At 46.3% G+C, this 24,213-nt stretch overlaps 1 protein-coding gene across 1 annotated transcript in view; it reads left to right on the plus strand.

Annotated features, from left to right (window-relative positions):
• Positions 1-24,213, plus strand: part of DDX10 (DEAD-box helicase 10) — an 835,384-nt gene that overhangs the window by 70,952 nt on the left and 740,219 nt on the right. The window contains exon 9 of the mRNA XM_078657055.1: positions 9,822-9,906. Coding sequence (XP_078513181.1) covers positions 9,822-9,906 — 85 coding nt within the window. The remainder of the gene's footprint in view (positions 1-9,821; positions 9,907-24,213) is intronic.

Raw genomic sequence — 24,213 nt, forward strand, 5'->3', positions numbered from 1 at the left:
AAGCCAATCATGTGAGTAATAAGATAACAATACAAATAAGCAAAGTGGTCAAAACATGTAGTACAGATCTTACCAGAGTTCGAAATAATAGTTCAAGTGTATTTAGCCATGAGGATAGCTTTTACTTCATTTTTAAAGAGTGTAGTGGAAGAGATAAGCCTGGTTTCGGGAGGGAGTGAGTTCCAGATCCTAGGCGCCATTCCTGAGAAGGAGCGCTTATATGTTTTTTCCTTCCAGAATCTTCGAGGTTTCAGCAGAAGATTGTTTGTGCCTCTAGTGTTTCTAGCTCCGCCAGAGATTGTCAGTTTCTGAGCGAGGTATCCGGGTGAGTTTAGGTGTACCGCCTTGTGTGTCATGCAGGCGATTTTCAGATGAATTCTGGCTTCAAAAGGCAGCCAATTCAGGAATTTAAAGTCAGGGGTGATATGGGAATGCTTTTTTGATCCAGTGATGAGTCTCGCTGCAGCGTTTAGAGAAGCTCTTAGGGGTGCGGTTGAAGTTGGGGGGAGTCCGCAGAGGGCGATGCTGCCGTATTCAATTCGGGGGATGACTAGTGCTTGTACTGCGGTTTGGAAGTCTTTGGTTGGGAGGAAAGGTTTGAGTTTCCTCAGAGTATTGATCTGGAAGTTTGCTCCCTTTGTTGCCTTGCTGATATGTTGCTGCATGTTGAGATTGGTGTCAAGTGTTATGCCTAAAGATTTTGCTGAGTCCACGATGGTGGGTTGGACATTGAGTGCGGTTAGGTGTTTAAGCCAAATTTGGGTGGTGGAGATCTTCGCTGGAGGTGAGATCAGAAGGAACTCTGTTTTCAGGGCATTGAGTTTGAGATGATTATCAGCAAGCCAGGATTGGGTGCATCTGATCGTTGAGTTCAAGAGCAAAATGTCTTTGGGGGACTGTAATTTGAGATAAAGTTGGGTGTCATAAGCGTACATGTGAAAGTGTACATTGGATGCTTGTAGCAGGGTAGTGAGAGGTTCCATGACTAGGTTGAACAGTGTTGGGGATAGCGAGGATCCTTGGGGGACGCCTAGCGTTACAGGTATTAGCGAGGACATCAGGTTATTGCTCTTGAATTTCTGCGACCTGTTGTGAAGAAAGGAAGCGAACCACTTGAGAACAGTTCCAGATAAACCCATTCTTGTGTTTAGTAGTTCTAGTAAATTCTCATGTTTAACGGTGTCGAATGCTGAAGAGAGATCAAGAAGGATGAGGAGGCAGGTGTCGTTTTGGTCTAGCATTTGAAGTGCGTCGTCAATTATGTGAGTCATAGCAGTTTCTGTACTGTGCCCTGCTCGGAAGCCTGACTGGTGAGGGTTAAGGAGATCAAATTGTTCAATGTGTTTAGTCAGTTGTAGTTGTGCGCATTTTTCCAGCAGTTTGGCGAGAGTGGGGATATTGGTGATGGGACGGTAATTGTTGAGGTCAGAGGGGTCGGCTGTAGGTTTCTTTAGTAGAGGTGTGACTTGACCAACTTTGAGGGAGTCAGGTATGCTTCCTTGTTGGAGAGAGCTGTTGATAATTTTGGTCCAGAGCGGGAGAAGCAAAGGGGTAAAGTCTTTTACTGCGGTAGCAGGAAGGGGGTCCGTGAGGTGATTGGATGGTTTCAGGGTGCTGAGCAGTTTGCCAATTTCTTTTTCCGAGTATGTGCCAAAGGTTGACCATGTAGCCTTGTTTTTTGGTTCAGTGGGTGCTAGGCACTGGGGTTTGGAGTAGAGGTTTGCGTCAATGAGGAGATCGCTCTTTATGTTGTCAGTTTTTTGGATAAAGAAAGCAGCGAAGTCTTCACAGGAGGGTGCCTCACGCACAGTGTTGACTGGTTGGGGTTGATCCTTGGATTGCGATTTGATTAGCTCAAACAGTTTTCTCGGGCGTTTTTTTGCTTGGTCGAGCTGGAGGCTGAAGAAGTCTGATTTTGAGCGTTTTATTTTCCTGAAGTAGGCGTTTCTCTTTTTCTTCAGATCTTTTAGGTGCATTGCAGAGGGCGCTGATCTCCAGGTACGCTCTGCCGTTCGCATGTCTCGTCTATCCTCATTGAGACTCCCGTTGTACCATGGATTGGAGATTTTAGTAGAGACTCTTTTTAGCTGCATAGGTGCAGCCTCATTAATTATTGAGGCCATAGCGTTGAGATAGTGGTCAGTCAGGGTTTGAACGTCCGTAGCGCCAGTCGGCGGGCGTAGGAGATTGCAACTGTTAGGGGGCAAAGAGCCTGGGTTGAGTTTTTTCATGTCTCTTTTCCAGACTTTGGGCTTGGAGAATTGAGCCGGGTTAACTTTAACTTTTTCATTGATGAAGAATGTGACAATATGATGATCTGACCAGTCACAGGGTTGGATGGACTCGAGTTGGATAGAGTCTTCTTTGGAGATGATCAGGTCGAGTATAGATCCTTTCTCGTGGGTCGGGCTGTTGCATATTTGGGTGAGGTTAAGGGCATCGAGGAAACTTTTAAGACTATTTACCACCGCGTCCTTGCGATCGTTCCAGTGGAGATTGAAGTCACCAAGGTATATTTGGGTGAGCTGCCGTCCGGCATTGGTTGAGATCATATCCATGATTTGTTGGGAAAAGGTGAAGTTGTCCCTGGGTGGGTGGTAAATGCTGTGAAGAGAGCATATCGGTTTGCCCTCACTGATAATGTCGAGGCAGATGTATTCCCAGGATGTAGGGGATGGTAGGGAGGTGGAATTGACTTTCAGAACAGAGAGGTTGTTCCTGTAGATGCATGCGATTCCACCACCTATTTTGCCTGATCTGTCGAGCCTGATAATGTGGTAGTTGGGCGGAACCAGAATGTCCATTATAGGTGTCGAAGATTCAGTTAGCCAGGTTTCAGTCAGTATGATTAGGTCACGGTCCAGCGATAAGAGGAGATCAGCAATGGCGGCGGAATGTTTCGAGGCCGATCTGCAGTTGAGGAGAGTGCATTTGAGACGGGGTGTGTCAAGGGTGGTGGATGGTTCTAGAGAGAGAGGGACTTTTCTAAGGTTATTGGGGATGGAGAATCTGCTGTTTAGGCTGTAGCGCATTGGGGCCTGCCGGCGCAATGTGCTCAGCAGAGTGGAACATTGGTGGCCGAGACGGTCAAGTTCAAATGTACGGCCAAGTTCTAATGTACTGCAGAGTTAAAAAGTTAAAGTGTAAAGTTCAAAGGTACGGCCAAGTTGTTCTAGTGTATGGCCGAGTTAAAATTAAAGTGTAATGTTTTGTTTAATTCACTTACTGCCGTTGACATGTTGATGCAGCTAAAGTGTGATGCTGTGAATAATTGTTATATATCCAAAAAGGATACGTTTCTTTGGTAATAGTCTGTGGTAAATTACTTGGTTTGAAGTAAATAAAAAGCTACGCCATAGACTGCCTGTAGTTTCCTTACCCTGAGTAAAGGGATGTTAAGATAACTGCTGAGCACCTAACTTAGGTCCTTTTATACTTAATGGTGATTTGTGTATTTTGCCCGGTGTTTGGCTTCAGGTTTTATTGTTGTTCCCTCCCCCCCAACTCCTTTGTTGTGGTTGCACTTTTTGTACTGCTTTCCTCACAATACTGAGTGGTTTGTTAAATGCACAGTCTGGATGTGATGCATAGTGCTGTAATAACCCTACCTGTAAAACCAAATCATGGTTATAAATGGAAGGAATGTGGGTGGAAAGACACAACATTTTTAAAAGCCAGACCACTTCGACACACTCAGCTGAGGAAATGTTAACCACATCTGATATTTGTGTTAATTTTTCACCTGTTTCTGACACTGCTGATCAGTCTGTCTGAGGTAAGTCTGTTTACAGTAGGTTGCTCTTGATTACTTCCTTCCAGGCTCCAGGTTCCAAGGGTCTGAGTGTTAATGGCAACTTTTTGCAAAATGGGCCCCACCTACAGATCTTTTACTGACAATTTGCGACTCAAGAAATATAGATTAAAATTCATGAACCACTTTTAAATAATTTTATTTAAAATTGTTAGTCCTGTGTACGGAAATCCCATGTCAGCAAAATCACCTATCTGTAGACAACACTGTGGGATTTAGATCCTCTCTTTTGAAGACATCAGAATATTTTGAAAGTCAAATGTTCATGTAGAAAACAAAACTAAGTCTGTCACGCATGCCTTTATGTAAAGGAAAGTGAGACTCTAAATCGTTGTGAAGGTAATTCAGAAATAAATGGAAAACAATATGAAATCACTTTTGATAATGCACATTGAAGAATAGTTTTTCGGAAGTGGAGCAGAGGAATGGAACATGAGGGAACATGAAATATATCCCTGAGAGCTCGAATGTCAATACTGACAGACAAAAGAAAGCGAAAGTTACTTTTTAATATTGTTTCTAATGCTTAGCAACTTGGGATGCTGTTAAAAATGCCATATATGATGGACTTAGCAGCGCTATTGATAGGAATTTTGTTATTGTCAAGTGATATTCACACTGTTATCAATTGTTATCTTGTTACTAGAATCGTTTATTTTAGCTTGTGTGTGTTTTTGTGATAATGATTATAATAGCTATATACCTAAATTTTTTTAAATGTATTTCAAACCTGTTAATCTCTTTTAATGTGGTTACGGATCGAACATTACTCAGAAGAGTATTTCAATGAATGTCTATTTGTGCAGCACAAACTGCAGTGAAGCCATATTACGCTTAGAACTTAATAATATGTCTTGAAATGTAAACCCACAGAGGACCTCTGTTGCTAGAGTTCTCAGACTGCCTCAGAATGCATTCTTTCACATATCACCCATCACAAAGGTTATCCGCGATGCTACCCTTATTTAGGATCTTCCAATCCTGTAACTGTCTCCTTCCCCTTTAATCCTGTTGCCAGGGTGTTATATCCATTTTATAGTGTTGTTGTAGGAAAGAGCCTATTTTTGTATGATCACCCCCAGAATTTTGGAATGATTCTATTGTTTTTTTCAACTATGTAGTGCACTGGGCCTTGCTGTCCAGGTCCTGGTGTATGTGCAATTGGCTAATCCCTGTTTGGCATAGTTAACTTACTTTTAAGACCCTAGTGTATGGTTCTCTGTTAATTGCCACTAGTGGACTGTGGTGCTTGTTGTGCCACTGTTATGGCAAAGTGGAAACAAGGCTCTAGGTGTCCCATCATAGCCTAGTCGGGTAGCTTCCAAACTGCCATCCTAACATGGAAAAAAAACTCCTTCTTTTTAATATCTATATTCACCCCTAAGGGAGTCCTTATAATCCCTTGAGGCAGTGTGCTGATATTAAAAAGGAGGACATGTCGAAATTATACCTTACATGTCCTGACAGTAAAACAGAAAAAACTCGCAATTGTCGTTTTTATTGTAGTAAGGATGGTAGCCCCACTGACTAACATGGAGTTTCACTAGCCCACGTGCTATGTGATAACTTCCATATGGGACCATCGAATATGGTACTTTAAGGTATAAAATGAATTGTTTCATTAAACTAGACTACATGCTGGATTGGGATTTAGAGTAACTTTTAAGGCAAAGGTGATGTTAAAAAGTTACCACTTTGTTACCCTAACCTCTCGTAGCCCTTTCTTACTATCCATAACTGTTGTTCCCACCAGACAACAGGCTTCTTCCCTGCTCGGAAGTGTGAAGGTCTCCCAGGAGCAGGGAACAAAGACAACTGTTGGTGGGAGGAGGTGTGGCCTCCTTCAGCAGGATGACAACCGGGCGGTGGTTACAGCTTCAAAGAGGCTGCCACTTCAGTGAAGTAGATGCTGATCACACTCTAGCGTGCATAGAAAATGCTGATCACACTCTAGTGTACCGGCTCATTTGTTTCAATAGACAGGCTGGCACCTCCTACAGAGTGGAGAAAGCTGGTTGCAGAACCAGTGTTCCAAGAGGAGTGGCTCATTCTGCTGGGTACACCTTAGAGGTGTGCCCAGAACTCAACAAAGGGGAAGAAAAACCTGAGCCCTCTTCAATTAAGGGAGGTAAGGATGCTCTGGAATTGTTTTTGGCCAAACTCCCAGAATATAATGTAAAGTGGGAAGAATTGTCCTGTGGGAACTGTTGCCCCATTAGCCTAGTGAGTCCTCCCATCCAACAAACATGAAGATGGATAAAAGTAGCACCCCTTGCACAGTCTTCATATCACTACTGGACTGGAAAGAACTAACTTGCTGCTCCCTGGATCCAGCAAAGAGAGGCTGCACCAAAGTCTGGACACCATCTGCTGCACCAGAGGGGCCCACAAAGAGGACTGTGCTTGCTGTGCCCACTCATGGAAAAGAGCTCCACTTGTGCCCGAACAGAAGTGGCCCCAAGGGGTAGGTGGCTAGTCTCCTGTAAAGCACCAGGAATACAAAAGCTAAAGAAGCCTGCAACCTCGAGAGCCTAGCTGCAGAGAAATGCCTGCCCACCACTGGATGTCAAAGAGAACCATACAGAGTCCTGACCTAGACGAAGTGCCCTTTTGCCTAGTCAGAGTGGACCCTGGTTCCCCTACAAAAATGATTTACATACCTGCAAGTAACCACTGAGACCACTGTAACTAGGAGACCAGTGTACCAGTTGCGACTGGACCTGCACTGGACCCCAGTGGTACATCGTGGGAGAATGAGTTCTGAGGCCTGAGATGATCCCTGGATGTTTCTGGATCCAAGCGTGGCCTAAGGAAGACTCAATCTGCATCTTCAGTGTCCGCAGCATCTTGCATTCCCAGCATCAGGACCACTTCTTTGCTGGACCACAATACAAGACAAAATCAGTGACGACCATGAAACTGCTGAATCCGACAGGCTACTGTCTTCCTGGACTTTAGTGGTCCTTGTAACGGGCTCCCAACCTGTTGAGGCCTGCCCAAGAGAGTTTTAGTAGTAGCCGATCTAGCCGTTTGCTCAAAACTATTAAACTGCTTACAACGATTCATTGTGTTCTAAAAATTGAAATACAGTGCTTTATGCTAACTTTGAAAAATCTTTCACTGGTTTCCCCCAATAGATTTTTATTACTTGGGTGTCTATATACACTCTTTTTATAAATTGGTGTTGGATTTTTATTGATTTGTGTTCCTTACTAACTGCCTGTTTTGGTATTCTAAATTCTTCCTGTGATTAAACCTGCCTGCTCTGTGCCACTGCTACCCAGGACTAAAGGTTTTATTAAAGAATCTAATTGGACCTGATGGAGATTGTGTCATTATTACATGTTGAGTTCTCACAACCACAACACATAATAATCCACTTTCCTACAGTTGTGTTATGTTAATGGCATTTGTGTAGTGCATAGCATAGTCTGCCATTAATATGTCCTTGGTGTGCCAGTCTGCTGTCTAGGGATACCTTTCCACACAAGTCAAAGGCTTTTATCTTCTGGGAAGACATGTGGTAAGTTTTGACTGCTGCTGTGTGGTCCCTCTCTAAGATGGCAGTGCGACCTTTAAGGTTTGAGATTTGGGATTAGATTTTTATAAAAGAAACTAAAATGTGTTGTTGTGTAAGATGGCTTGCTAGATTGGCTGGGAATATGTATGTGGAATGTTCCGTCTAATTATTTTTGTTGTTTGTTATTGTTATCACTTAGGAGCTGAGTGCATAGTGACATACTACTAACTCACTGCTTAGCATTTGTCTCCTATGTCAAATGTATGCAAAATGTTGTCTCTAATGTATACTTCAATGTTAAGTGAGTGGAAGATTTATTGCACTCTGTTGTGTTTCTGTGTGGCTCAGTTTACTGGTTAGTGCATGCAGGAAACTATTTAGAAGATGCCAGAATTGCATATGTGTTCTATGTTGAGGTGTATTAAATGGTCTCTCCAGTGAGTTCAATTGTTTGTGTGTGGCACGACACTGAGGTAGGTGCTATGGAGGGCAGTGTAAAATATCTCTATGTCACATCCTTGCTGTGCTTATGTGTGATGATCATTTAAATACATTCCCTAAAGTGCTGGACAACAGTGTGAAATTCAAGCTAGTACTGAAAACTTTATATTTCTTAGTTGAGATGACGCTCATTTAGGGCTTGGTGTATGCTGCCTTTTTTCTGTCGCAAAAGGCCAAATTCATGGAATCGGGTTGTTTGTGACCACACAGATATTTGGAATGGGTGTGTTTTAGGGAGCAGGTTCCAATTATTGATTTGCATTAGTATGTATTAAATATTTTCTAGACCGAATTTGATCACATTAATCTTTACAACCTCCTGAACAGAGGCGGTAGGCCATTTGTAACCTAAAGGGCCCCCCAGTGGACCTCCTTCCCCTTTGTGAAAGTTGACCGAAACATTATTGAAGAGGAGGCAGTGCTCCTATGGACCTCGTCTTCTCTGAAAAAAAATGAAACTTGCACTTTTTTTTAACTGCATCCTGTTTTCTTTAAAGGAAAATGGGTTATATTCAAAATTAATGCAGTCGGAGACATGGTAGTCTGCTGACCCCAGCAGGCCACCATGCCTGTGATGGCTGGGATTCCTAGAGGGTCACAATTGGCATCCTACCTCATTATTATTCATGAGGTAGGTCATGAGGTAGGTCAAATTGCTACCAACTACAAATCAGTAATTTGGAATCTGTCCTATTAGTACATAGGTCGGTTTGCAAATTACCACACTGGTCTAAAGAATACTGGTCGTGTATTACGACCTGTATGTTGCAATCAATGCTACGTATGTCTAGCCCTTAGTTTCAGGCACTGCTGCAAACTACCTAACACATGACTAGGCCTCAGATATGAGGAACAGGTGATTTAACTTGGGATGAAGACAATAACGTCCAACAGCACTCCATGCCTGTCCATGTACTATAACAAGATTATGTCTTTGCTTAGTTGTCTCCAATGGTGTTTAGTGGGTGCTGTGATTGGCAATGCTGTCATGGCTGTGATGGCATAGGATGGTCAAAGACACAAAAAGTGATTGGAGGAATGCTTGTAATTGGGGAATGCTTATAGTAAGTCTAACCACTGGCAGTCGCTCTGGGTAGCATTCCAACCCACTGTTCTTTCTCCCACCGCGTCATCTCAGATTAGACCCAGCAATATGCAAATCAGTCTTGACCCTGCTCCAATAGGAACATTCCAACCACAACTGCTAAGCCAGGTCCTCTCTGAACTGGAACACAAGCAACACACGATCTGTTTCCACCCGATTGGTCCTCTACAGTGAGGTGTAGCTCGGTTCCAGTGGCACAGTGAGGAAGGCACCCACGTCTGGGTATACCCTTGGCCACTGAAGGGGTTACATCAAACATACAAAAGGTGATGGGAGGAATACTTGCCATAAGTCTAACCACTGGCAATCGCTGTGGGTGGCATTCCAAGCCATTTTTCTTTTATCCACTATGGCACCTCGAATTAGACACAACCATATGCAAATATGTCTGGGTCTTGTTACAGTAGGAACAGTCCAGCACGACCTGCAGAGCCAGGTTTTTTCATTGTGTAAAGTGACACAATGGGCGAAAAGTGCTGGAATGCTACCCCTGGCAAATTCAGACAATGGTAGTTGCTACTCTGAATCTGCCCTTCTTGTGAGTCCTTCCAGATGAGGAGCCCCAAGATATGTAATTGGAGATGATAAATACTTTGAACCCTTGTGAGGTCCACACAAATGAGGAGTATACTGCTTCTATGCAATGCTATGATATTTTGCCAATACAAATTGGCTGTTCTGTATACATCTCCTTTTTTCATTTTATTTTTTTTACATAATTTGTTTTATTTAACTACAACTCATCTATGACACTACCCTTATAGGTTGTCTTTATTTATATGATGGGCACTACTGCCTATAGTTATGCGCCATTAGCTATGTAGTCAAAGTGTAAACATACAAAATTGATAGATTTTATTAACATATGGCTTTTGTTGGCTTAGATTTTCCTGCGGTCAACTGGGTTCTTCAGCTTGATTGTCCAGAGGATGCCAGCACCTACATTCATCGAGTAGGAAGGACAGCACGGTATGTTCAAACTGTGTAGATATTAGTATTTGTTTAAACAAAGCCATGTTTTCTTTTTCCATGTTCACCTGTTTCTCAAAGGAAAAAATATAATGTTGATGTATTAAGGGAACATATTCACTGACCCAGTTCAGTGCTCTTGGTCAGTGTTTTAAGAGGAGCTTGTTAACTTCCTTTCTAAGCTGATAAATTGTATTGATGATGAAGCATAGCTTGGAGATGAAATCAAATGAAAGTACAAACAGCGGAACTTGCTAAACTACGTTGGTAACAAATCCTGAATTGTTGAAGCAAACATTGGAATGAAGAAGCTCCTGCTAGTGGGAAATGTGAGAGTGTACACAAGACATTCATCCCAGGTGTGGTGATCAAGCTATCAATGGTTTCAAAAGTTGGACGATCTCTGTCTTTCATGTGGGTTTTAAGATCAGCTGCCAATCCAAAATATGTCCAGTATAATGGTGTACACCGGGGTTGGTATATCGGTATCTATTCACATCTTGTTTTATGTTAACTATATGCCCTGCTGGTACTTTGCCTGCCACTAAAGCCCTCCTGCTGCCACGCCTACAAATTCATAATTGCGACACACTGGCCCCAACTTGTTAAATTAAGTTCCCCTTATCCTGTTTTATAAAAGTGCTTGCTAATAAGCTGCTCCCAGTGATAGAAACAAGTTTACATTCCGGTCATAGAGAAAGATTTCAGTACACTTTGTTGAACGTATATAGGGGAGGACCTAGAGCATGCGGGGTGTGCTCCATCCTATTTAAAATGGCTGAGACTCTTGTTTGCATTTCACACAGCTAGGATTAAAGCAGATAATGTCAGACAGCACTGCGTTGACAAAAGTGCACGCGGCAGGGTTGTCACTGTTTCCTCTCTTATTTGCATTGGCTGTGGAAGCACTCGATAGTAGATTGAGAAGACCGTGGAAGAATGGTGCATACAACTGTCTCCTTGTGCACGGCTGATGCATTAGTATACCTAAGAACCTGATGTGCAATTCCTATTCTACTTTAGCTATTGGAAACATGTAGAACACTATAGGTGCTCAAAATGACCCAGGCCAGATCCACATTGTACCAATTGGGTGGGTTGACATACATGCAAAGCGAGCACTGCCCAAAACTGGGAACGGGGCCGAGATTAGTTTTCCGACTCTTATCCTAGAGGTCAGGCCTCTATACAGAAGTTGGGTGTATGCCATCAGAGTGGGAACTATCTGGATGGCCCGTAGGACAGAAAACAGGTGGGGCCAGGTCAGGGTGTCGAATGCCTTTTCCAGGTCGAAGATCAGGCAGGCCGCACCCGGAAAACGGTCCGCACTTTCATGTTGTATGTGGAATAGTCCGCGCAAGTTGTGGGAGGTGTTACGGCGGGGGACAAAGCCGCATTGGTCGGCATGTACTAGCGCTGGGAGGATATGACTATAGCGGTCGGCTAACAACTTCCCCAGGAGTTTACAGTCTGCGTTCAGCAGTATGATAGGCCTATAAGAGGCCGGAAGTGTGGGGTCCCTGTGTGGTTTCGGAAATGTTACGACTAGCGACTCTCGGAATGAGGCTGGTAGGACACCATTAGTTAGGGCTTCCCTGTATATGGACGCCAGGTGGGGTGTTAGGTCAGTCGTGAAGGTTTTGAGGTATTCCAGGGGAAAGCCGTCCAGGCCAGGTGCCTTCTTTTTTTCTAGCGAGTTTCTAGCACGCTTTATGTCGTGAGGTGTAATTGTGCTATCTAGGTCTTTCCTATCTGTTGGCGATACGACCGGCATAGCCTCCGCGTGCTTAAGTTTTGCCGCTGTGAGTTGTACAAGTATGGCTTCCCCTTGATCTGCGTCCCGGGAAAGATCCGCCAGCGATTTCTCCGCTTCATCTAGTGTGCGCCGTACTCCCACCACTTGTTGAATGCAGTGACCCTAGGACTAACTTTGTAAGCGTCCCACTCTATGGCCCTGGAAGAGGCTGTGCCCGCGTTGTGCAGAAAGTGGTCCCTGATGAATTTGCCGTGCGCGTGACGAAAGGCTTGATCAGTAAGACATTCCTGGGGTAGTTTCCACGTTGGGACCAGGGAGTGAGGGGGCCGCCAGCGAAGGATCAGTACATGTGCTTCGTGGTCTGATAGTATTCTCCCGATGTACTCTGCATGTCTTATCTTGGGTAGCAGGTTTGTGGTGCATAGGAATCTATCTAGTCTTACCCTCAGGTCGTGCGGGATAGAATGGAAAGAGTAAAGTCGCTCGGCCGGGTGTAATAGTCTCCATGCGTCCACTAGGGACCAGTGATCCAACCACCGGCGGAAGCGCTCTGTTTGTTTGTGTGCTGGTGAGAGGAGTGGTGGGGGGTGAGATCTGTCAAGGTGTAAGTCTAGAGCACAATTGTAGTACCCTCCCAGGAGCCAAGGTATGTCTGCATGGCGAGCTAGGACACCAGTTAAGGTGTTCCAGTATTGTTCCTGATCTGTGTTGGGGGCATACACACACCCTATAAGGATTGACTGGCCTTCTAGCAGGCCTATCAGTATTGCATATCGACCCTCCCTGTCAATGATCCTGGCGTGTTCTTTAAAGGGGACCCCTGGTCGGATCCATATGAGTGTGCCTCCAGCAAAGGCGGAGTACTCAGTGGCGCATAGTATACCACGCCATTTTTTATGTAATCGGCCTACCTCTTGCGCCGTCAAGTGTGTCTCCTGTAGGAGGGCCACCTGGGCTTGCTAGCGCTTCACATATGCGTATATCTAATACTGTTTGCTGGCCGTGTGCATGCCCCTGACATTGAGCGTGAGGATCTTGAAGTCCGTGTTTGACATTTTGTGCGTCATGTGGCATCTGTGCGATCCGAGCATCTGTCTCGGGCATGTCCCTCATCTGGTCCTCCCCCGCCTGTCACCCACCGCCACCCGTCCTCTAGGGGTCTAAGTTGTCCGCTCTGTGTGCCTCTCACTCGCTCGGCAATGACTAAGAGGAGTAGAAAGGGGGTACAAAACTGTAACTTTGGGGAACAGTCCCAACATCGGGGACCCGTTGCACGAAGCAACACCTCCAAACTAGTTTGCATAAAGCCTTAGTTCGTTGTCGTAGGGTCGTGGAAGGACATCTATCCGGCCACTGCCGGCTCGGCTCCGCGGTCGTTGAAGGCTGTGGTGGAGTGTCCACTAAAGCCGTTGCGATCCGTCTCCTGGGTCGGCTGGGGTGGGAGGGCCCAGGCCCCAGTGCTCCCCCCGATATAGGCCAACAATCAGTAGGTCCCTTAGCTCGAACAGTGTCGCAGGGCTGCCTCTAGCCATGATCCAACCCCAGGTGTTGTCGATCCATCTGAGTGTCCTGTGTTTGCCGCAATCTTGTTAGAGCAAAGTGTCCGCTGTTTGGGGGGTCACTGCGGGAGGTGTCACAGAGCCCTCCCTGGATTCGGGTGCATCACTGCCTTCATCCTCCGAGCTGAATAGGTGGGGGCCCTCCTCCGTGTCCGAGTTTCTCCTCTCAGGGCCAAGGGCGGCCACCGCCCTCAGCGCTTTCTGGCGCTCAGCGATGATTTGTGTCAGAGCCTGTTCCCAATGGGCTGGACTGTGCCCCCAGTTGTGTTGGGGGGAGTTTTCAGGGTCGCGCCCCCCCTACGTGCACCAGAGTTGTTTCGTGCGGGTGAGGTGTCAGCTCGGCGGAGAAGGTGTTGTTCTTTCCAATAGTTCGCTACCCTTGGGTCAGAGAAGAAGTGTGTGCCCCCGTCGTGGACGATCCTGAGGCGGGCCGGAAACAGGAGAGCGTACAGCACATTCTGTAGACGCAGGGTGCGCTTGATTGCTTGAAAGGTGGCTCTTTGACGCTGTACTGCTTGGGAGTAATCAGGAAATAACATCACTTGTTTGTCCTCCACCTGCCGTCGACCACGTGCTCTGGCTGCACGGAGAATGGTGTCTCGGTCCCGGAAGTGCAGCAGTTTCAGCAGGAAGGGTCTGGGGGGGAGGCCCGGCTTTGGCTTCCGCGCTGGTACACGCTGCGCCCGTTCGATGGAGAAGTGGGTGGTCAGTTCCTCAGCGGGCGTGAATGTTGTGATCCAATCCGTGATGTATTTGACCGGGTCGGCTCCCTCCGCCCCCTCCGGCAGATTCATAACGCGGATGTTGCTCCTGAGCGAGCGCCCCTCCAAGTCATCCGTCTTATGCTCCAGAGCCTGAACCCGGGTCTGAAGCTCTTTCAAGGTTTGGTGGTGTTGTTGCACTTGTGGTTCTATTGTTTGCATTGTCGCTGCGCCCTGGTTCACCCTGTCGGCGAGCTTCCTGTGATCGTCTCGTAGGATGTTAAGGTCTGTGGCCAGGGTGTCGAATTTTTGTTCCATCGTCACTCTGGAGTGTTTTATGGCCGCTAAGACTTGGTCGAGTTTCCTGGACATAGCGCCTTCTCCGGTAGGTTCGTCCCGGGACCTGGTGATGGCTGGTGTCTGGGCGGGTGTCTTCTGTGGGCCCATGTTGAGGGGGGTCAACTGCCTGGTGCGTCGCTCCGAGTGTGGCGGTTGTCGGCGGGCTACTCTGGTTTTGTCGTATGAGGGGTCAGTGGCGGCTGGGCGGCCCCGCCTCCCATGCGGATGGCTGTATTTGTGGCGAGGTGTCGTCGAGGCGGCCTGGGGGTGTCACTCTCTCGCGGTACCAGGGGTGTGATGGAGGTGACAGACGGTTCATGTGTCGTGGGGAGTGTCAGAGCGGTCACCTTACGGCGGGTGCTGGTCGCTGTGCACTCGCGCTGTCCCTATGCGTCACCCCACCAGTTGCGAACGGGGCTGCGGATAGTTCTTAACTCGCAGGGAGTGTCAGGGCAGCCCTCCCGCGTCCGGTGCTGGTCACTGCGGTCATCCACCTATGTCTTGCGGTCCCTCACGGGCCGTGAGCAGGGGGGGGGAGGAATTCCCCGTTCACCTCCCCTCCAGTTGCTGCACAGATGCCCCTGTCGGTGCGCGCTCGCTCCTGGCTTCAATGTGTGCGAGGTTACTCAGCCCAGGCAGTTGGCACACACCCCCGGCCGGGTCTGCACTGTTACGGCCTAGCTGTTGGGAGGGGAAGGCGAGCCCCAGCGCGCTCACTGTCCTCTGATGCGCCGCAGGTATGGTGTTTGTCTCTGGGTGCTGATCGCTGTATTCAGTTCTGTTGAGGGTCGACTCTCTCACTGCTCGCGGAATGGGGTGGGGGGAGGAGGGACGGAGTTCTCTCTTTCACGTCCCTCCAGCAGCACCGCCGATGGTGTGTCCAACGCCCCGGTCTCTGCGTCTTCTGGGTCCCCCAGTCGCGTGTGGAGCGCGCAGGCAGCAGGCCCACTTTCTCAGCTCCGCCCGCATTGCCGAGGACTTGCTTTCTGTAAGGGAGGGCGCGCTTGTGTGCTTCAGAGGCTCTGCGGGCGCGATGTCAGGGCTGTGCTGCCCCCTCGGGCTGTTGTCCCTTGCCTGTCCCTGCTGGGATTCCGTGGGAGCATGGAGGCCCTTGAGCGCCGGGTGAGTTGTGCGCAATCTCTGGGCCACTGGGCTTGGGCCGCCGCCGCCGCCTCACCTTATAGTTGCAGGGCACGCGTCCCAGTTGGTGCCCGTCTAGACTCCCCCCGCTCAACGAGAGCCGCCTCCCCGCGCCGTCCTAATGGTGCCGATTTGGAAACTGTGTCCGCAGGCCGGGTCGGGAGGAGGGGGGGGGGAGGGGTCTCCCACCGCGTTGATGCAGGGTTGCAGCTCGGCACTCCGGAGGGTCCGTCGTTGCTAGGACTGGCCAGTCATGTCCCGCAGCTGCACTCCCCTTAGTCCCGCTCAATCCGCTGGAACGACTCTGAGGGTAGCCGGTCTTCAGAGACCAGCGATGTCTCGGTGCCCATCCGCCATCTTATGGATGTCGCTCGCTGAGGCAGCGGCCACGGTGATTTTGTCCCCGCTGCTCTGCTCAGCTGTAATCAAGACACACCGGCATGTTCCCCGCCGGCTCCGGGAACCAGTGATGGGCACCGTGTCGTGGTAGGACACCTAGAAAGGGCACTAGAGGCCGCGGTCACCGGCCGGCAGCGGGAGCCTCACTGAGAGACGTCCACCATCTTGGCTGGTCCGGCCTCGCCCCCGAGGAACACACAATGATACACCGCTAAAGGACATTCTCATGATGGGTGTATGAATCTCAAGTCACTTGCCATACGTAATTAGACAGGTGTATCAGATCTGGAAGGGAAAAAAGGCAGACCAAATGTTGATGTGGAAATGGAAAATGGGCATGTAAGTTACTGGGCGTCTTGTACCCACACAGATAATTTATCACATATGGAAACACAGGACCACTTTAGAATAGGACAGATCTTTCATTATGCTTGCATTGTCTCAGATAGTAAGAGAAGTAGGGAAGACAGTCCCAGAAGTCCCAGATATCACACAGGCTATGGTAGCTACAGGAAAGTGGTTTATTATTTAAGGTGGACCAGTGTCCACCTCAATGATAAGGCCATCATCTGCTAGACATTACACAAATTAAATTAAATAAACCTATGCTCAATCCCTGATAACATAACACAAATAGGTCAGGCTTAAATCCAAAGGCAATGTTAGGTATTTAATCTGTGCATACACTAGAAAAAGTTAACAAAACAGAATAAAGTTCCACAGCAAATTTTTAAAGCAAACAAAAATCCTATTGAAAAGTAAGAACAAAAGAACAATAATCCAATAAGAGGAACCAGAGATATGCATTTTCTCAAATACTGCCCAATCGGGCGCCTGTGGAAGCAGTAGAACTGGGCCTAGATGCAATTTAAAGCCATCCACGATGGGTGCCTAGTTGGATACAACGAGTGGATTGGTGTCTGTCAAAGTCAAAAAGTTTTTAAGTCTCAATGCAGAAAGGGCTTTTTCATTTTTGAGAAGAAAAATTCTCCTTGAGCCGGCTGCTGCTGAAATTGTAGCTGCTGCTCTGAAACTGAATGCTGGATAGTTGAAGCAGGTTGGTCTGTTTGAACCTTTGGAGATTTCTTGCTAAAAAGGTTTTACATTCCAACAAAAAATGGAACTTAGACTTTTTTTTCAGGTGCTGGGATCCTTGACTGGGATAGGACTAAAAGGCAGTCTGACCCGGTGAAACTGCAGTTTGGATACTTCATCCTGCAGGTCCCGCTGGCGCTCTAGACGAAAAGTTTTTCAAAGTTTCCAGACTTTCATCTGGTGGCAAAACAATAACAGGAGTACACTTCTAAGACCCAGGACTTCCTGCGATGACACTTAAAGAGCCTTGGGTGCCAGCAGCACAGTCCTCCCCAGCAGCAATTGCCACTCTAGGTCATCCAGTTACTTTCTGGAAAAAGACCTCTTGCAGCTTGTGGTGTTTCTGTAACCACACACCAAGCTGACCCTTGGAGTCCACTTCTTTGTCCTGGGTACAAGAGGGAGCAGGTCAGTCCTTCACTGCTCCTTTCATTCACAGGCACCATGTCCAGACCTCTTCTGATCTTTCGGAGGTTCAGAAAGTGTTTTGAGGAGGTGCCGCCTTTATGCCTGGCACCAGCTATTGGGTGGAGTGGGAAGGCTCCTGGACACTACCTAACCAATAAGGTAAAAGTTTCTGGGGCAACCCTTCCCACTTTTTTCAACATCTCCTGTTTGCCCTTCTGCAGACAGTCCCAGGGTGTGCCTCACTCTCACAGAAGGGATACTCTTCTCCTCTTGTAAAGAGCCTGTGTGCCCACCCAGAGGTGTGACTAGGGTCATGATCAGTCCCCTCGGCTGTTATCCCTTATTTATTAATTTATTTGCGGGTTTGTATAGCGCTAGGATAAACTCCCGAAGGAGTATCTCCGCGCTCAAAGACAGCAAACAAACATAGATCAGGACAATGACAATAGTACTATACTAGAGCAATAGGTCAATTGAGCTTTAAGTGGTCGGAACTTCAGCTAATTTTGTTTAAACAGAAAGGTTTTCAATTGCTTTCTAAAGAGGAGATGGTCGGAACACTGTCTCAATAGAAGAGGAAGAGCATTCCAATAGGTAGGACCTACCACCGATAGAGCCTTACCACCCAATCTGGTCCTGCTGATCTTGGGTACCCTCAGCAGCAACTGCTCACTTGACCTGAGTGTGCGTGTAGGGACATATGGTACAAATTTGTTGGCCAAATAGGCAGGTCCCAAATCATGTAAACCTTTATGTATAGTACAACAGGTCTTGAAATTCACTCTTTGACGTATGGATAGCCAATGAAGTTTATCCAACAGAGGTTTAGATGGAGATCTGGGGGGAGCATTGAGGACTAGCCTGGCTGCTGTGTTTTGTACCACTTGCAGTCGGTCAAGTACCTCTTCATTTGCACATACCAGAAGACCGTTACAATAATCAAGTCGGCTGATCACTAGAGCCTGAACCAAAGTTCTTCTAATGGAGTCCGGAAGGAACTGGAATATCCTACGGAGGAGACCTATCACGTGAAAACAAGATCCCACCGTGGTGTTACCATGTTGTTTCATAGTCAATTCCGGCTCCAACCGTACCCCAAGGTTCTTGATTATTTGTTTAGGTTCGGAACCTGGACCCAGGTCCGGTGGCCACCAATCAGGAGACCATAGAACCTTAGCCTCACCGAAAAGCATCACCTCAGTCTTACCAACATTGCACTGAAGAAAGTTGGAAGACATCCACTGGGTTACTGCTTTCATCCCCTCGGAGAAAGATTGTATAACCTCCGGAGTTAGTAGTTTAAAGGGAAAAAGCAGCTGAGTGTCGTCAGCATAGAACACTGGACAGAAACCAAAGGCTCTTGTTATATCTGCCAAGGGGGCCACATAGGTGTTAAAAAGAGTTCGGCTCAGACACGAGCCCTGTGGGACCCCCTTGGTGATCTTAACCTCATCCGACTTGAAATCACCCATGGTGTGGTCGGAGAGAAAGCTCTTTATCCAGTCCAGTGCCTTGCCACCGAGTCCGTTCACAGTCAGTCGTTCGATCAAGATGTTATGCGAGATGGTATCGAACGCTGCCGATAAATCCAGTAGCACCAGGACAACGGAAAAACCACTGTCCTGGTACATGCGGAGATCATCAGTTATCGACAGCAGGGCCGTTTCAGTGTTATATTTTGGCCTAAAACCTGACTGTGAAGGATCCAGGCTTCCCGATTGTTCCAGGAAGTTGGACAGATGTTTATTTGTGTGCTTTTCAATGATTTTTCCCAGAAAGGGCAGCAGGGAAATCGGCCTAAGATTGGACATGTTGGTCCATGGGGAGGAGGTGTTCTTCCGAATAGGTCTAACTAGGGCCTTTTTCCATTCCCATGGGACACATCCCGTTGTTAATGAAAGGTTCACCAGGCTCTGAATATCCGGACCAAGTGTTCTCCCCAATGTTCCCATTAATCTTGCAGGTAGTAAATCTGAAGGGCTTCCGCTTTTGATATTATTGATCAACATCTCTACCTCTGGCAAAGAGATCTCAGGAAAATTGAGAAAAGTATTAGGATTAGTGGCAACTGCTTGCACCGGTATATGGACATCCTGACTGATTATGGGCGGAATAAGTGCCTCTATTTTCTCATAAATAGCATCAATTTTCTCGGTAAAAAAGCTTGAGATGTTGTTGAAAAGATGTTGGGATGCCATATCCGCACTTTCACATGCCACTGGTTTCAAGAAAGTATTTACAATTTGGAAAAGCACTTTCGGATCGTTGCCTGCTGCCTCCAATTGCGAGGTAACATGGTTCTTACGTGCAGATCGGATGGCTTTGTGGTAGATGTTTATCGCCATCTGATAATTGATTTTATCTTCCTCCAAGTACAACTTTCTCCAAACTTTCTCAGTTTTCCTAGCCATACGCTTAAGGCTCCGCAGTTCTTCAGAAAACCAAACTTCCTGTTTCCTAGCAGGACGCCTTTTAAATATTTTTAGCGGAGCAATCTGCTCCACTGCAATATGAATGGCAGAGTCAAATTTAGAAAGGGCAGAATTAATGTCATCAGTGGCTAAAATAGGTGGAGCAACATAAACCTTTTTAAAACTTACATCAGACATTTTCTGCCATTGTCTTCGCTGGAACAGGGATTTGTGAAAAGTAATTTGAAAAAGTACCAGTCTTCGGCATCGAAAACTCAAGAACAAAGTGATCAGTCAAGTTAGTCTGTTTAGGCATATTGCACTTAATACCAGAAAAATTGGAAAGAATCAGGTCTAAGGTGTGACCCGCCAGATGCGTAGGCTCACTGTTACACTGTTTCAGTCCCAGCAGAGATACATCAGTCAAAAAGGATTGAACCTTCATGTTATCTTTCTTCTCGCTGTGGATATTAAAATCACAGAGCAGTATAAAGTCTTTATCTGCATCAACATAGGGAGCAAGTGCTTCCACTAATAGTCTAGAGGCTCCTTTTATGGGGCCTGGAGGACGATAAACCAATGCTCCCTTTCTGCTATATTTAGCAGACGAACCAACCTTAAAAACCATCATTTCAAAGGCAGGATTACAGCATTGGTCTAAAACCAATACCGAAATACTATCTCTGTGTACAATTGCTATTCCCCCTCCGGCTTTCGTGGGTCGATCCAGTCTGATGATTTTATACCCTTCCGGGATCCCAAAAGTAATAGCCAGGATGGAATGGGGTTTAAGCCACGTCTCCGTGAAAAAACACAGATCGGGTTTGTACGTAGAGATGAGGTCCCAAACCTCAATAAAATGTTTGGCTAGAGACCTTATATTACATAGCAGGTTCGTCCCACCCTGAATGGTTTCAGTGGGCTTGTATGTAATGCATTGTTGGGATATGTTAGTAGTTCTGGGGCATACGTTATTTACAACTTGAAATTGATGTAGACATAGCCTACATGAGAACGGCCCTTCAGGAGGACGATGGCTTTTTATCCTACAGAGTGTAAGTGGGTTACATCTTAAACGCGTCAGAGCCTGAGAGGAATAGCTCACCCTAGATTTCTTTGGGTCATTTGCACCAGGCGATGATAATGCCATGGCCCCTGGCCCCGTCCAGTCGCGGACGGGCGCAGACGGGCTTCTCTCTGGCTTGTCTCAGGCACGTACTCTGGCGCTCCCCTGCGCGCGACCGCTGCTCGCTCAGAGCGACGAGAGGGCTTAATAGCCCCTCCTCTTACACAGCTAGACCGCTACTCGCCGCGTGAAGCAGAAGTGGAGTGTTGTACTGGTCTCGCTCTTACCTGTCCTGAAATCGTTTCTGAGGGTAGCTTCCTCCCACTGGGTTTGGTACCAACCTGACAAGGGGGACAAAAGCTGGGTCCTTTCCCGGTGTCGCTTGACATTTACTTATGACAGAGAAGGTCACTTTAGAGTATGTTCCATTCTTGGGCCCAACCCAACTGTTCTTCCTTCTGGGGGAAGAAAACATCTCCCCGCAGGTCTCTGCCCTGGAAGCAGTTTTCACACTTCTTTCACTCCTAATTGATGCTAAGTACGGCTGAGCAGTTGTTGAAGACCTAATGCAAATAAGCAGCCGGCCGCTTCTGACAGGGAAAAGGTAACTTTCTATAGCTTTATAGCCTGGTGGAGAGGGCTATACTGGTTGTTAAAAACCCTGAACCCAAGTTATATGTGGTGAGGGCCATTAACGAAGGTGGGGCGTTTAACAGTGGGTAAAGCCTGAGACAGTTGATCTATAAGGCATTCTACCCAGTGAGTGTGGAATGTTCTAAATTAAAAAGGGAGAAACAGAAAGATAAACATTGGAATGTTGGAGCTCCGGCTTATACCAGACAATATAAGTCTGATGCTGCTCCATTGTCTTCAGTGGAGCCCTCAACATTCCAGTGTTCTAATAAAAGTTACTGGTTGTGTTGCACTGTAATAGATTTAGCTGGTAGCTTGTTCCCCTTAGGCTCCCGTCCCCCTCCACGCGCGTCCCCTGCCCTCGCGCTTACCCTGCTATTATGACATCAGCTGGCATTCTAGAATGCCAGCTGATACTCTAGCCTATGACAGTTTACAAGTGACAGTTGGTTGCATTCTGACTTGACCAGCTGCGACGCTTACACCCTCCTCCAGCCGGTGTGTTGTACTTGAATTATATTCCAAAGTCTAACCTTGCCTGGGTTAACTACTTAACATTTATGGTGACGATGTGAAGAAGACGACACACAGGAGAATCCATGCGAAAAAGAAAAAGATTTTGAATGTAATGATCCTTTCAGGAGAGGAACATGGAATCAGCTAAGAGGAATTTAAAAAGAAGCACAAAAGTAAGGATATTTCTGATCCAGAGCGCATATTATGGAAGTGTAAAGTGTTCAGAATTGCCAAAAATATGTGAGGTGAGGAACGGAGACTGGAGCATGAATGAAAAGTGGAAAACCAGCATCGCTGAGAGTGGCAGTGACTAACGGTAGAAAGATATTAAATGAAAAGAAAGTCTGTATTGTGGTGATCGGTTAATGAAGTGTGTCAAGGCTGGCTTAGATGATATTTAAGGAGATCTCCACAAGAGACTGTGGCGCAGTTTAGGCTAGCGTGATGTGCTGACATAAGCGTGCTGCACAGAAACCATATTGGGAGAAGATAAGGTCAGCGGTACAGTCTTAAACGATATATGAGCATGCAAACGTGCCACTATTTTGGAAAATACTTACAGCCAAGAAAGTGGCATGCCAGTTTCACTAAAAGTGGAAATAAGGAGGCATGAAACCTGGGAATGAGTGAGCGAATTGTTCTGTGGCTTCGACGGGCAAGATATTAAAACAAGAGCAATACAAGTGAGAATTGCGGGGGAAAGAAAAAAAATGTTATAAATATATTTTTTTGTAAGTGAAAGGAAACTTAAAGAGAGTTGTTTAAGAAGCAAATTAGGAACTGCGGACCACATCTGAAATACATAACTGTGCATTGCAATCTCAATAGATTATGGCTAGTAGTAACAAATACAACTTGTCATCCCTGCAAGAGTTTTTGGCAGTTTCTTGCGAGCCTCCATTAAAATGGGAGGAATGGCGGGAGTATTTCAATAACTACATTTCTACATGTGATGATGAGTATGAACCACTTAAGCCTGAGGAAAAAAAGAAAATGTTACTACATTGCTTGGGGGCTGGTGGACTTAAGGTGTACAATAAAATTAACAAGAAGGTACGGGAAGGTGAACAGGGTGATTTGTTTACAAATGTATTGGAAGATATAGACAGTTATTACAAGCCTACTGTCTGTGTTGCAGTGAACCGATATAAATGTTACCACTGCAAACAAGGGAAAGAGGAAAGTTTTAAAGACTATGTTTCAATACTTAAAAATTTGGCTCTTACATGCAAATTTGGGGAACTGCATGATGAATTAATTAGCGGCCAGATCGTAATGTGTGCAGCTAACCCAAATATTCAGGATGTGCTATGGGCTAAAGGAGAAAAAACACTTAATGATGTGATAGAAATAGTAAAGCGATCAGAATTGACAGGAAGGTGTCCCAAGGCAGTAATTAATGAGAGTAAAATTAAGGAGGAGGAACCTAATGTAGTGGCTAAAATAAGTGTTAACAGGATAAGGCAAAAAGGTAAAAGCAGGAGCAAAAGCAGAGAAAGTGCGATATATGATCAGAAAAGGGGAGAAAAAGATGGGCTGCAAAGAAAATGTTACCGATGCGGAAGCCACAGACATCTGGCATATGACTGGAAATGTCCTGCACGCAATGTCAAATATAGCAAATGCGGAATAGTGGGGCGTTTTCAGAAAGTGTGTCACAGAAAAATGAGTGCAAGAGTCAGATTGGTTGAGGGAAGCGCAGAATACGAAGGGGATTCCTCTGACGAGTCCGATTATAACTTGTGCGTACTTGATGTGAATGAGGAATCTGAGAATCGAGGAAAAGAGAAAGATAAGAGGAAGCCCATGGGCAAAGTTGCAATTGGAGGAGTGAGCATTGAAATTGTAGCGGAACAGGCTCACCCTGTACAATAGTCAACCGAAAGGTTTGGCAAGAGAAATTTCAGAACGCACTAGGACAAAGCATGGAATCTCCAGATATCACAATGAAAACATTTACAGGAGAACCTATAGAGCAAGTAGGTTATAGAGAATTGAAATTTGAATTCAAAGACCGAGAAAACACTGGTGAATTATATCTCAGCTAGAGGACCATCTGTGTTAGGGTGGGAAGACCAAGGAAAATTGGGTATAACACTAAATCCGAACAGTGCGGAACCTGTATTATTGACACAGCAGGATAAAGTACTTGGTTCAGCTATTGCAAACAAGTTTCCAAAAGTCTTCAACTGCATTATTGGTAAGTTGAAAGGGTGTCAACACAAAATAAAACTAAAAGAAGATGCTGTGCCAAGCATACATGAGGTGCACATACCATTCACTT

Source organism: Lissotriton helveticus, chromosome 8, assembly GCF_964261635.1.
Source record: "Lissotriton helveticus chromosome 8, aLisHel1.1, whole genome shotgun sequence".
NCBI classification, from domain to species: domain Eukaryota; kingdom Metazoa; phylum Chordata; class Amphibia; order Caudata; family Salamandridae; genus Lissotriton; species Lissotriton helveticus.